General features: G+C 34.8%; 2 protein-coding genes across 4 annotated transcripts; both read right to left on the bottom strand.

Moving 5' to 3' along the window:
• Nucleotides 1–6,275: 6,275 nt before the first annotated feature.
• Nucleotides 6,276–13,605, bottom strand: LOC140043792 (uncharacterized oxidoreductase YrbE-like). 3 transcript variants are annotated; one of them, XM_072088265.1, is made up of 8 exons: nucleotides 13,468–13,605; nucleotides 11,908–12,149; nucleotides 11,362–11,432; nucleotides 10,770–10,878; nucleotides 8,495–8,622; nucleotides 7,917–8,140; nucleotides 7,114–7,279; nucleotides 6,276–6,595 (listed from the first exon to the last, which is right to left on the bottom strand). In XM_072088265.1, the coding sequence occupies exons 2-8, from the start codon at nucleotides 12,129–12,131 to the stop codon at nucleotides 6,426–6,428; spliced, it is 1,092 nt and encodes a 363-aa protein (XP_071944366.1). In that variant the 5' UTR covers nucleotides 12,132–12,149; nucleotides 13,468–13,605; the 3' UTR covers nucleotides 6,276–6,425. The 3 variants fall into 3 exon arrangements, with proteins under 3 accessions (XP_071944366.1, XP_071944367.1, XP_071944368.1); XM_072088266.1 differs by lacking the exon at nucleotides 13,468–13,605 and adding an exon at nucleotides 12,632–12,706 and having other exon boundaries at nucleotides 11,908–12,153; XM_072088267.1 differs by lacking the exon at nucleotides 13,468–13,605 and adding an exon at nucleotides 12,632–12,695.
• A 1,095-nt stretch (nucleotides 13,606–14,700) lies between these two features.
• On the bottom strand, nucleotides 14,701–18,629 carry LOC140044249 (uncharacterized). The gene has a single exon (XM_072088727.1). It carries the CDS (start codon nucleotides 18,627–18,629, stop codon nucleotides 15,750–15,752), a length of 2,880 nt encoding a protein of 959 aa, XP_071944828.1. The 3' UTR covers nucleotides 14,701–15,749.

Raw genomic sequence — 18,629 nt, forward strand, 5'->3', positions numbered from 1 at the left:
TTAGGGTTGAGGGATGGGGAAGAGGATGTGTGCAAAGACGAACAATTTTAAATATATTCTTTATCGATTTAGTAACGAAATATGAATTGTTTTCATGTTTTACAAATAATATACCACTAAACACAGTAAAACATTGCGATTTAATACTTTGTTGAAACTGTCACCGTCATAGTCGATTGAAATAGTACAGTACATGTAACGATACATCACTAATACGACGTTTATATTTTTTTGTAGGTCAATTGTTTCTTAGAGCCAATTCATACTTAAGTTGTTTCCTAACCACCAAAGTTGTTCTGCGTTTAGGGCATGTGATCCTTCGTACTGTAGGCCTGTCCTCTACTGGCTTTACAACGCTACTCATGCCAGTGAGGGGGAGGGTGGTGGTGTTGGTGGTGGTTTAACTGCAATAATAAAGTTGATTGTACATAATAGACGGCGACTGGAAAGGCTAGCTCATTATGCGTTAAAAAAAAGATTCCACAGATTGGAAAAAAATGGATCGAATTTCTGTTGTGACTGTACTTGTCTTTACGACGCCTGAGGGAATAGACATTTGTGGAACAGAGATTGGAATGTTCCATTTATCGCAGATCAAAACATTTGTATAAACGTATATTAAATCTATCAAAATAGTATTTTTTAAAGAAAATCGGCCTGTCTTCAACATTATGATGCTGTACTCGAGCTGTTCAACTGGTTTTCAGCTATTAAAAACAATTATCGTAGGAGGAGATAGGAAAATGCGAAGCATCCTCGCATTATTGTATGCGGGTATTTTTCATGTTGGACATCCATTGGACAGTGTATACCACGACCACGAAACACCCCTATTTGGGGCAAATCGTTGAACCTAAATTCGTTTTAAATGTCAATAACTAATTATCTAACTCAATTTAATTAGTAAACATGGTTACATCAGATGGTTAAAATCAGTACCGAAAGTACGAACCAACTTTATATACCATCGAGTAAAAATTCTAGAAATAAACCGCGATTTATCGAATTTTGCCCTTACGTAAATTTATATATAATAGATAATCATAATATTCATTTAATAATAAGTAATATTGCACAGAGTAGCCCTTTTCCTTAGGTTGATTTTTGTTTTTGTGTCCTTGGGTGGATTTTCTGGAGATGTTTCCTTTAAAACTGTATCAGTTCTCCCTTTCACCCTGCTCATTCGAGCGAGAATCATTGGTAACCCCTTTCTTTTCATTGTTACTTTTTGAGTTTTCAGTGGAAGAAACAAAAAAAAACTGTTTACCTTCTTCTGTTCCTTGCTTTCACTTGATTCGCTAATGTTCTGTTCTATGTCTGGCCTCGCAGTAGTATATCTTTGCCTTTTTAGTCGCGTGGAAGCGACTCTATAGTTCACTATGTCGGTCGGTCGGTCTGTCTGTCTGTCTGTCTGTCTGTCTGTCTGTCGGTCTTTCTGTCGGTCTGTCTGTCGGTCTGTCTGTCGGTCTGTCTGTCTGTCTGTCTGTCGGTCCGGTATCACTATGCGTTTTATCGCTTTATGACCTTATCTTGATATCAGTTTAATCTAGCTAAGTCAATTTTTCACAGAATATTCCTTATGGCCAGGAATCGATGTGGTTATGTTTTCACGGTGCGCAATAAAAAATTACGCGGTCTACGCACGATTTAACGAAATCACAAACAACCATGAATCACAATTAAATAAAATTTGGTACTCATAAATTTCAGGGCATAAATCATCATATGGCAATACAATTACGTGCGTAGCGCATGTAACGCCTGCGTACGCGCGCTTAAAATTTTCAAAATTTATTTTCGATGAAATAAGAGTACGTTTCAGGCAATTTTAAGCGTTTACAAAATTGCCATGAGTGCGCAGATTTTTGCGCGCGCACTGCGCGTTAAATGTTATTGCGCACTCTTCTTGCCCGATTTCTGTTTTCTTGACTTACTTTTCAACTCGAAATTACGTTATACGAGCACGTCAAAAGTGACAGGCTACGCACGTGTAAATTAAAAAAATATAAATGTTTTTAAACATTTCAACATTTTTAAACATGTTCAGTAATTTCGGTCAGTATAGTTCACTATGTCGGTCGGTCCGTCTGTCTGTCGGTCTGTCTGTCTGTCGGTCTGTTTGTCTGTCGGTCCGGTATCACTATGCATTGTAGCACGCGACTTAATGGCTGTTGGCCTTGTTCTTTTACATGTTCTTGTTCTTCGTCAGATTCACTTCCGCTGCCGCTGTCATCTGCAGTATCTTGTGAGCTGAACACTTCATCAATATCTACTTCTGTGTCTGAATTTGGGTTTGCATTATCATGTGATTTATCTTTATCTGGTATTTGATTTGGTATTGGAGTGTGCACAAATGATTCCCACATACGATTAAAATAAGCCCCTGTTGATCCCATTGAGTTTGCTGATGTTTGCTGTAGGCCTTTTTCAGTGTTGCAATAGTATGACCTTCTTGGTGAAATTGAAAGCATACTCTATTAGCCTTACATTGATAAGCTTCGTGTCCATTTTTCATTAGTATAATTTCGAGGTGCATGACGAAGGCGTGATTTGGGGAATTATAATACAGTTCTATGGTGGGTATTGAAAAACAATATCCAAGTCATTGAGTCCAAAACAAAGTCTCTATAGACATTTTAGTCGCATTGTGCATACAAACATTGGTAAATGGTGTCGAGGGTCAATTGTTGTATTTCTGGTCATTTTTTCGTAAAATGTTTCATTAGAGCAAATATAAATATGTACATTCTTAACAAGTTTTTTAAAAAATCAACTCTCTAGCCATAGTGGTTTTAGATATATAGGAACCTGTAATTTCACCCCTAATTTGCATATTTCATGTAACTTGTACTGATAATGTGAGTGATACAGGTGTGATTTTGAGATTTGCTTAACAGTCCTATGTTGGCTATTAGAAACCTGTATTCGAGTCATTTGAAGGCAAAACAAAGTCTCTACAGACATTTTAGTTGTTTCATTATATATTCAATATTGAGAAATGGGGTCGAGGGTCAAATGTCATACTTCCGGTCAATTTTTTGTAAAATGTTTCATTGGAGCAAATATAAATATGTACATTCAGAATACGGCTGTGAAAAAAATCAACTCTCTAGCATTAGTGGTTTTCAAGATATAGGACAATTGTAATTTTTCCCCCTTATTTGCATATTTTATTTAAATTTTATTACTAATTTTAATACTTTTTGAGATGTGTGACAAAGGTGTGATTTTGAGAATTACAAAGTGGTCCTATGCTGGCTATTAGGAACCTATGTCTGGGTCATTTGAGGGCAAAATAAAGTCTCTACAGACATTTTAGTCACATTGTGTATGCAAACATTGAGAAATAGGGTCGAAGATCAAATGTTGTACTTCCGGTCACTTTTTCGTAAAATGTTTCATTAGAGTAAATATAAATATATACATTTTGAATAAATCAGTGAAAAAATCTCTCTCGGACTAGTAGTTTTTGAGATATGTGTGATGCTCAAATTTTGATCTCCTCATCATTTATGACCATCTAAAAAAAAAAATCTCTGTTTGCAATTTATTTCACTTTGGGCTGTTTTTTTTTTTATAGATTGACTAGCCTTTATAGTTAGACCATGATTGTAATTCTATAACAAAAAAAAAGAAAAACAAAATGCTAAGAGATTAAAAAAAACAATATATATACAAATTTAGCAGAGAGATGTTAAATTAGATGGGTTTATTAAACATAAAATGTATTATAATTGTATGAAGAAACAAATATGCATGTAGATGAAAAAACAAAAAAGACTATATAAAAAAAAAGTTTGTTAATGAAAATGTGTTATAGATAATTTATGTATAAAAAAAGGTAATATGCAAACAAATGAACAAAACTCTTAAAAAAACATGTATGATGAAAACAACATTGTTAATATAATAATATGTATAGAGTATTGAAATGAAAATGTCTTTAGAAAAAAATATATGTAAAGATATAGGAGCATAAGTATGGAAATAAGAGTGGGATGAACCCACATAAGATAAAAATAAAATTATTAATTTTATTATTAATTTATAATGATGCTTGGAAACAAAAAGGTTAGCGAGGCAGTTTAGGCATCGTCTTTGTGTTATCTTTGGGGTTTTGTTTGTGTGTGTTTACTTTTACTTATTTTGTAAGTGTAGTACGACATGGTAGGTTAGAAAGATCAGTTAGTCATAGGACAGATGTATGATATTATTTATAAAGATCAAAAAATACGCCTACTACCACCATGTTTAGTTTACTTATTATAAGCACGCTGGCACCGACCATGAAATAAATTCATAGCTTCCCTTATTCCTCTATTTTTCACGTAGATTCATCAGTGATTCCCTACCTTCCCTAACACCTGTAGAAACATCGTCGGTGATGAATATGCGTTCACCTGTGAATAAATTATTTTTCAGGCATTTCGTAGGCATAGGGTAGGTGATGCTGATTTTCAGATTGATTGTTATTCTTTGAAACCAGAACAGTATCAACATTTTTATTGACAAATTGACAAAATATATTGAAATTAAACGTAAATTCCACCAATAAATACATTTGTATGTGATTCTCCTTTATAAAAAGTACTTATGAGGCCTACTTCTAAGATGTGGTATTCAGGATAAGTTAGTTAACAAATTGATTAATGGAGTTGCGAAACCTCTTGAAACAAACGCAATGGAGTAAATAATATCAACAAAAAGGTGAGTTTGTTGTGAAAAATGGGTGGAAATATTGAGTGTATTAGTGTTTGTGATAAGTATTTAATTATATTTATTGTAAAAAACAATAATAAATTAAACCTACTAAGTTTAAATTAAAATTATGTATAGATAAACAATTATTGTTTTAAGCTGTCTTTTGTAATCTGTAATCTTAGCTCTTGGGTCGTGCTTTCGTGAATTTAGGCTTTATGCTACCCCTAAAATGACGTTGTTTGGTCGTCGGTCGTGATTGATTGAAATATATATTTATACTGGGTAACCTCTTCAGTCAAAGGTCTCCTAGAGGGCCCAGTTGGTGATCAGTGGCTGTGATGTACTAATACACCGGGGTAACCCCCTATTCGTCTCGAAAGATGTACTAGGTTCTTTAAAGTGCACACGAGCTAGATGTTTACACTTATCAGAGAAGACTCGTTCTACCACCAGAACCATGGAGTGAGTGAGCCTCGAACCCCTGCCGATGTTATGGCTACGTAATTACGGTTCCACTGTCTTAACCGCTCGGCCACTCACTCACTCAAAACGTAATGTTAAAACTAAAATACTATATTTCCTTGTCATAGATGGTATGTCCCTGGGAACTATTGTTCAAGGAAATGTATTAGAAGGTTATTGTAATCGTGTAAATGTTTGAACTAAATTTTGTACTTCTAAACTTGTAGATAACTGAAAACAAAACAATATGTAAAAACACATTTTAATATTTATTTATTTATATTATTATTACTACAATAAAAATGATGACAATGTAAGTCAATTTCTTTTTCGGCCGTGTTGTTAGTTTAATAACTGCTATTTTATTATTTATTATTTTACCATTGAAACACCTGTTCTAATCTGAAATTCCAATTTAATTGCGTCTATCCTAAACTTAATTTTGAGCTAAGGTTGATTTGCAGAGCATTTTCACTCTGTTTTATTATAATTTAATGTAGATGCCAATTACAGAGGAAAATGCAGAGGAAGTTCTTCAAGCAGTTAATAACATTACAACAACTGAACCAGATACGGTGGTGATATGATGATTGATGATTATGACGACGATAACTAAGATGAAAATGATTTGGAATTGGAAAAAAATAAATAAATTAAAGCCTGGTTCCCTCTATGACGCAACGGAAGTACGTAAATGCAACGCAAGCGTGTTGACCAATGGCAAGTGACAGTTTGAATAACCCATCGCTTGTGATTTACTTACGTTGCGTCGCGTCTCTTATGGGAACCAAGCTTAAACATGGTAGCACTTTGTCGATGTTCGAATTGCATTCCCACATCCTTGATTTGCGCTAACATGCCTATTACTATTATTTTCTCAGTGTCCGCACCAAATTCGGATATAGTTGAAACGTGCTTAGCCACGTCTTAAACAATTACACTGTGTGACTTCATGAATTCAGTCTATCTATTTTTAAGTCATTTTGAAATCACCAAGTATCAATACAAACGTGTACACATTTAAAGTAGAATTTCTTTAATAATTTATTAATATAAACGATTTAGTAAAACTATGTTTAAAAAAAACATATATGTAAAGCACAAAAATTGTAATATTATTACAATTTTTAATAATAATGCCGTTTAAGTTAAAATCATTCCTTAACTGCATGCAGTTCCCGATTTCATAAATAAGTATGTTGAGAGGTAGGTAAAAGATAAGTATGACCACCACAAAGTATTATCCAAACAAAATATCCGCGTCACTTTAATCCATTAAGTTGCCCGTTTAGTTGTCCGTTCAGTTGCCCATTTATACACTTCTGCTGGTAACTGATTGGCTTTCCTAGACTCATTGATTCGTTACAACATTCTGACAGTCTAGTAACTCGGATGCAGTCTTCCTCCGTTACATCCAAATTAGCTTCGATGCCTATTGTCAAAAATAGTATTACACAAGTATTAAATGTTTATGAGTTGGAGTGAGGATAATCTTTCATAAGTTGAAGAGGGGAGAATATTTTATGAGTTGAAATATTAATGTTCTATTTAACGAAGAGGGCGGAGTAGAGCTTTCAACGAACACAAAAATCATGCATTATTGGCTTTATAACATACCTGTTCTAAGTAGACTTTTATCCAATTAATCCGCTGCTTTTATTTTTAATAAATGTCATGTAAAAAGCAGATATTTTGGTCATGGCGCACACTTTCGTTGATTGTCATGCCTAGCGTTACGAAATTCTATAAATATCTGCAAAACGCTGAAGATATTTAAGAACCAATGACATGTCAGAACCCCTTGCCGATGTATGGAATACAAGTCTCGGCCTTCTCAGAAATCGCACGCATCTTTTACTGCTTGTAGATGTATTGTAAGACCTGACATACAGTAGGTATGTTGTTTATTATTATTTATCTCTCTACTATGGTAATACAACAGTGTCCTACCTTGATATACATTTAGAAAATGTTCAAATTCTAGTCTGTAAGAAGCTTTGTATCGTTCAATAAATCCTCCTTGTATGCGTCCTAAACTGTGTCCATCTTGATCATGATGATGGACGGATGTTGGAAACACATTTTTGGACTCAAGTATCCCGCTATCCCCAAACACCTAAAAGAAAACATTTGTCAAACATTAGTGTAAAAAAACACGTTTATTTGAAGGAGCGTTTATTCAAAACGATGTTCTATGGGGCCATTTATTCGATGGAGAGACTAAAAGAGAGCGCGATTTCGACCCGTTAGTGAAGATAAAGATCACTTGAGATTTCATTACACGTTACTACGTCACCAATATATCGATTTTTTTTAATGGACTGTATATTCACAAACATAATAAAGAGAACAATAGCTTGGAGATTGTTGTCGTTAACATGAAACCAAACATCAACAGCAAATACAGAACTCTGAAGTGTCTCAAAGTTAATATATCGGTTGGCCGTAATGTTAAAACATTTAGTTCGTTTTTCGACAGTGTCCAATTAATTATAGATGTCTGTGAATAGGGATTAGACTTTCCCCAGTTTTGGTATTTATCATCTTTTTTATGCTAGTTAACCCATGGGCATTTCAATTTTAGTCTGGAAATATTTGTACTTGTGACCTCAAGTATTATACGTATGAAACGCCATAAGTGCAAAAATACTTTTTTGCTAATATGCATTCGAAATAATCATGGCTAAATAGTAGGGATGTCTCAAAGGAGGGTTGCTAATATATACTGCCTGTTATTATGTTTGTATATATACCTCAAGTCTTTGATCATATCCATACACCGCGTTTCGATTGACATCAACGTGCGCCACGGCTCCTTTTGGAAATTGCATCATGATTCCAGCTTGGTCGTAATCTCCAATGGCTGCAATGTCTGGGTTGAACGCATGCGCCTGACAGTAGATCGTAGTAGGTGAACTTCCCATAATCCAGCAAATCATATCCATATCATGGGTTGCGCAGTCAAAGAATATTCCACCTGCAAATAAAAATATGCAAATAATATACAGAGTTGCTATTAAAAACTTGTTCAAATATTAACATTATACCTATCAACATGATGAAGTCTTTTCTTCCATCCACCTCCAATCTAGTTGACGTCATAATAGAATGTACACTTGCTCCAAGTCTCATGTTATTATCTTTTTTATGTCAAGTATTCCAGTCGCCATTTTGATTTTGTCTTTAAACTCATTAAACTTCATCAGTATAACGCTACATTCTATACTAGATTCATCCTTCAAATCTGGCCAGATACTTAGCGACCTATTAATTAATCCACATCATCCCGTCTAATCGGATACGCTTATTATGACGTCATAAGAGTACTTACCAGACGTTTTAAGGTAACTGACTGGAGATTCAGGGTGATCTCGACTAGTTGTTTTTATCGATTTTACTTCACCAATTTCACCGGCTTTAACCCTTTTATAAATATCTCGTACTGATGGATCGAAATGTCTGCCAAATAGAATATAAAAATTAATATTTAAAATTAAATAACAAATTTTAATTTTAATTTTAATTTTAAGTATTTAAAAATACTTAAAATTAATTGTCTGCCGTGGTAGAGAATGCGATCTGGCGGTTAACTCTTTTTTTTTTACAAGGAACGCTAAATTTCATAACTGTTTATTCAATAAGTATTAAATAATAATATTAGAAAATGTGATTATAATTTCAAATTGTATCTAAACTGGTCTTTAATGTACTGTATTTCTATCAATGCAACAAAATATTTTTAATTTCATTAATACGAAAATAATATTGAAGGACACAGAATTGAATATAATTATAGTTTGACCTTTATGGACAAATCCGAAACGAATAAAAAAAATAAGACAATTTATGTTAATGGGGCTATGCACTGTATCTGAATAGAAATAGATAATCATTAAATACATTGTCTAATATATATTATTTTATGTGATATATTAATTCACACGTGTCACACAAGAGAAAAGGACAGCAATTAGTTGTTACTATTTTGTATCAATACATAATACATTGACGGGGATCCAGAGGAGGCGGATCACGAGGAAGGCGGACCATATTCCGCATTAACTGACAATGTCTGACATTTCTTTGATCAACTTTACACACAATTCATTCAATTCTGAATGTTATGATGTTTTTGGTAGTCATATTAAGGCTCTGTCTACACTATCAAACTTTATGTGAAAAAAATGTGATATGCAAATATATGGACATGATGATGTCATATCACTACCATTGGGCACATCGCACTTGTTTTGTCAAACATAGCTTTATTATTAGTATTACTATTGCTATTTATACATATTTTCTACACCCTCCTCCTCCTCCTCCTCCTCCTTATGTGTACCTCCTGGGTCCGTCACACTGAAAAGGTCCGTTTACACTAACGATAACGATCGACGATAAATAGATAAAAATACAGCTTTCTTACATAAAACAAAAGACATTAGAAAAGTTTTCATTCTAGAACTATAGGATAACCACTTATCTGTCTTTGGTGAAACTAATATTTCTACAAGTCCAATCAAATGACGTCATTATTAGTAAGAGTAATAATATCGTGACGATTTTATTGTTCTATTGATTGGATTAAAACAATTAATTTTATCAAATCCAGCATGGTTATAATATTATATAGTTCTAGAACGACCACTTTTCTAATTTCTTTTGTTTTATGTACACAAATGTATGTTTATCTATCAATCGCCGATCGTTATCACTCTTTATATATCAGCCTTTATACCGGTAGTGGATTAAAAATGCTGCCTACTGTATAATGAATACAACGAATGGCCCATGTTTAAGAACATTTCAACATCTCAGCCAATGATTGTGAAGAAATCGGCATTGTTGAAACAGAAACAAAACCCATATCTACAGGCATATGGTACCACGTATTAACAGAGTCTTTTATTTTCTGCAAATCAAACAACATTTAAGGTACAGTATGTTCATTTTGAAACCCGGATTTTCAGGTAGCCGGAAAACCCCGATGGCGACTGGAAAAGGGAGCCCAATCACCACACAACAACTGACGAAGTCTAGCTAACAGCTAAACAAAACTGTTAAAAAGTTATTTTACTGGTTTATGATTCATGAACTTCACATCACTACTTAATCTAAACCATGTGAAATTGTTTTCACAACAACCCCGGAACACTTTCCGCATTTTTGGGAGTTTCCATGCACTGACAAACTAAACTGCCGAATTTCAAAATTAGTTTTCTCTTGCTACATGATCGTAGGCTTTGTGAATAGTTAGGTGTTTTCAGAAATCATAACGTCACATTTTACGTAGGCCTAATATAATTAACGTTTAATAAAATGACAAATAATATAGTCTATTACAAAATAGGCCTAAATCAAAATGAAACGTGTTCTACGTACAAATAAGGGCGTTTTGATTAAAACATAAAAATACTACAAAGGCAAAACGCCAAGGAAAAGGAAACAAAAGAACAAAGGAGAAGGATACATTATGGGAGCTGATATTATTATGAATTATTAGATTATCTTAGTGTTACTATGGCGTAACTTGGTGTATATCCGTCTACAACAATTGTAATGTTAGTATTATAAACATACGGGTACACACTTAAAAATGAATTTACCTGTTGTAGGCACAATACAACAGCTGTTGGTTTTTTCTGGCAGCAGCGTAACATGATTTTACCTCATCTACTGTTAATGCTATAGGCTTCTCACAAAATACGGCCTTACCTAAAGAACAACAAATGTGAATCAAATTATTTGTAAATTCATAAAACAGGGAAGTTGTCTGTAATTATGTTTATTGTTAAATATAAATCATGTAGTTTCAGTTGGTGACTACCACCAAAAGTCAAAAATTGGCCATGATCTCATCCGCACTCTAATATAAGTATTTTATACAATATGGGCCTTGGTACGCTATTGTCAAAACGCACTGTTTTTCTACGGTTTTGGAAAATGGTGCGTTTTGTCGATAAAAATACGGTTTCAAATAAAAACTGTATCATTCGTTAAACCATAGAACAGGGAATGGTGAATACAGACATTAGAAAACACAAAGATAAAACACGAGATAATAACATCACGCAATGACAAAGCTGAGACCAGCATTTGCCAATTACGCGTCCATTCCATTGTTTACGGCTGCTTGTTTGTAATGTAGTCCGGGTATCTTAATTCTATTATCATTTACATATAAAAAAACAAGCTTACCAGCCTTGCAAGCCGACTTTATTAAACTGGGATGGAACTTAACTGGCGTACATATGAGTATTACTTCCACACTAAACAAAATATAAAAAAAACAGGAAGTTAAATCATATGAATCATGTTAGCATCACATACTAGCTTCAATACCACGTCATAAACCCTGTCTACAAAATTTAATATTAACAACTATCTATGACCATCACTGTCTTCATTATTTGTATTCGTTGCCTTTGCGTAGTTTAACCAGACATGTTACGAATGGTATAAACTTCAGAGATACTATAATCCTCCGTCCTTATTAGGCCTAATCATCACCACTATCGGCATAATTATAATTCCATTTCCCACTATTAAGCTAATTATTATCATAGTTTTTAAAGCTTGGTTCCCACTAGGAAGCAACAATAGTGGTTTGACCAATCATGGACCTATAGGTCCGCCTTATTCAAACTGTGGCTTGTCATTGGTCAAGCAACAGTTCGAATAATCCATCGCGTGTGATTGGTAAAATCTCTAATGGGAACCAAGCAATAGGGCCTACTCTCTAACCTTTTATCTGCAAGCATTTCATCAACCTTGCTTGAGTTACCAATCTTTATCGAGTCATCTAAATAAAACTCGTGTTTCAACTGAACTACTCTGTCGTAGTCTTCTTCAACCAGCCACTCAATTGACACACTTGGATTACGAACTACATGATCCAGATGCACAGCTCCTATCTTCCCAAGACCGCATATAGCGACTCCGATCTTTTTTCTCTGTTGGTTAGCCATTGGTAAACTCTATCAGTTCTACCTACAAACAATTAAAATCTGTAAATTTACAGTTAATGGGTTATTCCGTGTCAAAATCACCTACATTAAAAAAAATCCCCCGGAGTTGACACCTTGGATTTTGCCTAAATTACATCAGGATGTGGCAGAGGAGTAACTACTAATGACTTCGACTTTTGTTTGGCCTAAGCTTTTCTCTGCGGTTAACGTCTGGCTGTATTTTAATCAAATATAAAGGGTCAGTTTGGGACACAGATGTTATTTGACAGCAATAATTACTCTGTAATTGCAAATAGCTTCTTCGGTGCCGCATCCTGTATACGACGGATACATATTGTCATGCCAGTACCCTTTAAAACACTGAAAATTACGTACAGGTACGTCTACGAAATCAATCGCATGTTTACTGCTTTTTAAACATAAAACTACAAATGGAGAAATTGTTACACTCGACATACCAGCATGTTTACTTATAAATAGGCAGATAACATAATATTTACCTCAATGTATAAAATGACAGAATGAATATGTAAACTTTCACTGGCAAAGTTGCAAAACACTGGCCTCTCGTTAATTATTGACAGAAGATAATGCTAAGAATGAACAGTTAGTAAGTATGTCTGAATCCCCTAAGCTTTGTGTAGGCCTAATCCAGGATAATCAGCGAGCATTCGTGATGGAATATTTTCATAGGATGCGTCAGTACACAAAATCCGGGTTAGGCCATGTAATTGTTCGTAAGTTGTAGGTACCCTTCTTTAAATCTTTAACAAAGATGTTATTATACAGAAGTAACCAAGATCATACTTTAGTATGGATGGCCACATTGTCCATCGACTCTGTCATTCATAATCTATACTTTGTTTGGCAGTATGACCTTTGTTTTATGTACACTCTTTTGTACTGCGGATCAATAACATAGCGTGAACGAACTGACGAATGTACCACCAGTATTTGTATTCATTGAATCATATGATTGAATGGACTTAAAAGATCACGTAATTTAAACATATTACAATCAGTGAAGCGTTAAAAATCAAATCGTTTTCTAGAACAGTCTATGTATGGAGGTACAGTATATGATGATCCAGGAAGTAATACTTAGGATAGATTTTACTACTACTAGTGTATTCTGAATCTATTCCGTTTGCACCGTATGATATTGTCTATGTTTTTGAGCCATGATCAGTAAAGAAGGCTAGCTACTATACATGTGTATATTTTATTAAAGTTAAGCAGGTAATTATAACAATTATTCATGCATTTAAAAAAAATAAAATTTAAAAAAATAGTCACTCATGGCAATCCATTTTACAGAAATAAACAATCATGCTACCTACCTGATTAACACATACGTTGACGTACGTCGAGCCACTCTAGAAACACTTCTATTGTACGGCCGAGTAACAAAACTACTATACTATTTATGCTACTATACTTATACTGTACTGTTATGACAACATCTCATCCTCAATTTGACCTCAAACCTAATCTCATCCTTGTAATCTCTCTCTCTAGAGGGCGTTTTCGGTCGGTTACCATCTATACACATTTACGTAAGGGCAAAATTCGGTAAATCGCGCCTTACTTCTAAAATGTTTACTCGATGGTGTATAAAGTTGGTTCGTACTTTCGGTACTAATTTTAACCACATGATGTAACCCTGTTTACTAATTAAATTGAGTTAGATAATTAGTTATTGACGATTAAAACGAATTTAGGTTCAACGATTTCCCCCAAAATTGTTAAAACTAAAACCTTAAGATATAGTATTGCAATACTTTGACAATACTGTAAATAAAATATTAACCATTTTTCGTCGCCATTTTTATTTATCATTTATAATTAAATAAATCCTTTAATAGATATGAAAAGTGGTAACAAAAAATAACAAATGCTTGGTAAATTGTAGATGAATTCTACTACAAATAGTAGACTATAATTGTGTTATATAATAATTATATTGCGTGTATAAATGTGGATTGGCGGCGTTTATTAGATGGTTGATTTTTAATTTAAAGGATGTTTTATTGGGGAGGTGTTTATTGGTATAACTAATACATTTAGTTTAAACATTTTTTTAAAACTTGAACTTCCGCGACACAGTGCGCCGTTTCGGCTTAAGAAGGAAGACGTTTTAGACGGCTTGCAACATGGGCAGAAGTATCCCACAGTTATTCCTGCCAGCTTACTCAACAACTCGGCTATCTTATCATCAGTTCTTCCAATGTAATTTTATATACTATTCCCACAATATACTCCGATGCTTTATGAATATATTAAATTTTATCTTTATTAATTTGCAATATAATTTGTATTTTGCTAACTACTGTACCCTCACACCCTCCATTAAGTTATCAAATTATGGAGAATGTGTCTATAAATTCAGTTACTGGTTTAAAGATTTATTGTTAGATGGATGCCTGTAGACACAGTATTATGGCTAACTGTGATGTGTTGCATTTTCGGAGGTCCTTTCAACAAATCAAGAATTATTTTTGTGGCTATCTCTATCTAAAATAGTATAACAAGATAAAAGTCTTCTTTATACATTCAATTTCCTTTATTTCGAAAGTTTTACATCCATATCAATAGAAAAGGAAACAACCTTTTTTTTACCACGACCTCATGATTATATTTTGGCAGTTCTCACGACCCACCAAGTATTTAAGAGACAGCCCCACCCCAGCGTAGGACCTGTGGCGAAGCGAATCCCTAGATGGCTGGAAATGGACTCTCGCACGTAAAATTAATGCCACCTTTAGGCCTAGTTGGACGGCGCGATCGGCAAAACGATTGTATCTACTTTTTCGCCGGTAAAAACACGCGACTAACGACAACATTTGCGCTATAAAAAGCAGTTTCGTCAATGTAATACTCGTCATGGAATTACGTCATTATTACCGCACATTATGCGGAAGTGCAAGTGCGCAGAGTTAAGGAAAATTAAGATCGCAAATGCGTTATACAAATGTCTCTACTCAAGACTGGAATCAATTGATTTTTTTTTTAAATTAAAGAACGTTATATTTAAAAAGATTTCTTTTTCTGTTTTTGGACTTATTTAACTGTATGTTGGCAAATAAACAAGGCCATATACATGCCATCGGCAGCATAACATATTCTACAGAAAACTATCGCCTAGTGGTGATTAAATCCTCGTCCTGTTTAAAGAGGAATTCCCTACTTGTAACAATGAACTATGCGCAAAAAGCGTCCATGTGCCCCGTCGGCGCGCTCTCGTTATCAGTTCCCAACTGAACTGTGTGTACGCTACTTTCATCAAGACAGGGGGGAAAACTATAGCTGTAAACATTTAAAATGTAATCAGCTTGTATAATCTGTGTATAATTGATAAAATGTGTCAGCATTGGAGACGATTTCGTGACCCATAGGTTGCGGATCGGCGCTCTACAATACTTCTCCATCTATAATACATTTAAATGCCGGGAATTTACACACAGAGGAGGATCAGGAAACAATAACATTGCAACTATTCAACATACGTTGCATAAAATATAATCAATAAAAGCATAATAGGGGTCAATGCTCTCCTCGTATATGGGTCTTGTGCAAATTTCGGAAGGAATCATTGTTATAAACATCAACACGTTGAATTCATATTTTGTCCGTTTGTTTTGGATCCAATATTGCTATGATCATCTTACAAAAGCGAAGGCGTCTATGATCGTTCATTCCATACGAAGAAAAGTTTTCCAGAGATATGAGATTGTATTCTGGAACGAAGAATGAAGGAACTGTGCCTGTTTTATCAGTTAAAAACCTTTCCAACTGCTTTAAAATGGCAAATGCCCATGCTCTAATTTTTTCTCCGTCTGTTACAGCGCTGGTTAGTTTTTCCCTTACATCACCACACATGTAATTTTCAAGACAATATAAGAGGCAGGTTTTTAGCATGTAACTTGATATCAGTTCACTCGCAGAACTCTTCAAATGCTTATATTCATCGTCATCGCTAATTCGCAGTGGAGGAACTAGCTCGATCATATTTTTTGCGAGTTTGTAACCTTGTTTTACTTGGTCACTTTGCTTTCTGATGAGGAACGTTTCTACTTCTGAAAATGAAACACGCAGAAATTGTGTCATCTTGTGGGCAGGCACGAACTGAAACTTTTCTGATTTGTCCGATTTAGTTATCAGCAAGCATCCAAGCGATGAGACATGTTTGTCTTCTGTAAAACTTGACTTCTTAATTTGTGATGGCCACCAGTTTCTTTTTGGAATAGTGGGAACAAGATCAATCGAAATCACCATGTCTTTGATCAGCCATCCCGTCCACCTGACAGACAAGCTATGGATTCTACCCTGTTCCACCTTTGGTTCATCATACAAATGGATTCGTGGAAATTTTGACCAGATATCATTACATGGAATCACCTCTCTTATAAGCTGGTAAAAACGACTGGACACCAGGTTCTGTTGTAAAAATGAATCGTTGAAAAATTCAGCAAATACTGAGTGCTGGCAGCTAGAATTTTTAGTATTCATGATAAGGGATGCAAAACAGGCTGGTCTGTTTGAATCTGTTTCATCAACAGTTGTAATGCTATCAAACTGTTGTAGACAGCAGAGATAGTCAAATTCATCAGGAAGGAATATCTTAGTGCCTTCACTTACACTTCCAGATAAAACTGTTGAGGCTTCAAATCTAGGATCAATGTCTGCTATTTTCTTCAATATTAGTCTGACTAGTTCATCTATAGAATTTTTGATATATTGAGCTTCTTTTGAACTTGCCATTTTATCAAAATATGGATTTTGTATGATATGATCGAGTGTATTTCCATGATACAGTTTAAATTGTTCTATAAATTGTGGAATTTCCCGCTCTTTGATTGGTGTGACTAAATCAATATCTATGTCACTGTCATCGTCAGCTTCAATATCGCCTAGCGAACTATTATCTTGGTCACTTTCATTGCTCTTTTCAAAATCTTCGTTCATTTCGGAAGGTTGTTCCTCACCACTACTATCTGCACTCTCATTAGTACATCCTAACAGCTCAACAAACGGCTGGTTACCGATAAATTCTGCTAGCCTAACAGCAGTATTTCCTTGCGTGTCCTTTCGCTCGAGATCAACCGAGGTTTGCAGAAATTGTACGCAGTTAGGATAGCCTCCGACTTGATACCAAGCCGCATAGTGTGCTACAGTAGATTCATTAATGTCAGTCGCTTCAATATCTGCTCCACTTGTTTGCAGTAAGTCACAAAAGCTCATATCTCTCCATGCCATGGCAATGTGGAGAGGTACAGTTCCACTTTTGTTAGGGGTATTTACACAAGCGCCCTCTTCAATCAGCATTTTCATCATATGAAATGAAGGTACCTTTATGGCATAGTGTAAAGGTGTAGAACCATTTATGTCTTTTTCATTAACAGCGACTCCGTGCTTGATCAGTGATTTACATATCTGTAGAAAATTATTTATCTGTTCCTCTGAAGAAGTGAGACTGTTCATAATACATGTATGAAGTGCCGTCCTCCCCAAGTTATCTTTGACGCTTAAATCTGCACCATGGTTAATGACTAGGTCAACAATTTCGGTTTTGGTATTACACACTTTATGTAACACACTGGCTCCAAATGCATTCACATGGTTGATATCACACCCTTTGTCTAAAAATATAATAAGAGCTTTTTCAGCTTCAGCAATATCAATAAAATCACTGGGGAATGCTTCATTCTTGATCAACTTTGCATGCATATAACTTTGTAAGAATAAATGGTTGAGTGGTGTTTCACCATGTGAATCTAGTGTGTTTACAGAGGCACCATTATCCAGCAGATATGCTACTGCTCGAGCACAACAATTAAGAGCTGAATTGTGTAAAGCAGTGGTGTCATCTTTTCCTTTTGCATTAACGTCAACACCAGCTTCCACCAATAGTTTCACAATGGCAACACATTCACAAATATCTTCAGGTTTTAAAGTTATATGACCACCTTCTCTAACAACTGTCTTAGTGGCTTTGTGAAGTGCTGTGTTTTCAAACTGATCTAAAGCATTCACATCCGCTTCAGCTGCCAACAAAACCTTTGTTTTCTCCGGCTGATAATGTTCACATACATCATGAAGAGGTGTTTCAAATAGTTCATTTGCTACGTTTGGATTAGCTCCATATTTTACGAGCAGTTCCAAAATTGCCAAATCAACTTCTGGTGCTGAAGCGTAATGTAATGGATACAATTGCAATTCTTGATTACCAACATTAGAGGAGGCACCGTTCAACAACAAAAAGCGACACAAATCTAGTTGATTTATCTCTACTGCCAGTAGCAGCAGACTGTTACCGCTGTCGTCTGTAGAGTTCACTAGACTGTGCTGAGCCTGTGAGTTTGATTTCACTGCAGAGGAAAACACTCGTTTGAAATTTTCAGTGTCTTCGTTTTTCAGCATGTCAAATAATCTACGTTTAACCTCTTTGTTTTCTTCCTCCTCATCATGACATTGTTTAGCACGCTTACAGTCTGTCAT

This window comes from Antedon mediterranea, chromosome 3, assembly GCF_964355755.1.
Source record: "Antedon mediterranea chromosome 3, ecAntMedi1.1, whole genome shotgun sequence".
NCBI classification, from domain to species: Eukaryota; Metazoa; Echinodermata; class Crinoidea; order Comatulida; family Antedonidae; genus Antedon; species Antedon mediterranea.

Excerpts from the sequence above, each read along its gene's own strand:
- LOC140043792 (XM_072088265.1), bottom strand. The coding sequence starts at position 12,131 with ATGGCTAACCAACAGAGAAAAAAGATCGGAGTCGCTATATGCGGTCTT. Across the intron at positions 10,879-11,361 it reads AAAGTCGGCTTGCAAGGCTG|GTAAGGCCGTATTTTGTGAG; the intron begins GTAAGCTTGTTT and ends GTTGTTCTTTAG. Across the intron at positions 8,623-10,769 it reads TTGTATTGTGCCTACAACAG|ACATTTCGATCCATCAGTAC; the intron begins GTAAATTCATTT and ends TCTATTTGGCAG.
- LOC140044249 (XM_072088727.1), bottom strand. The coding sequence starts at position 18,629 with ATGACAGACTGTAAGCGTGCTAAACAATGTCATGATGAGGAGGAAGAA.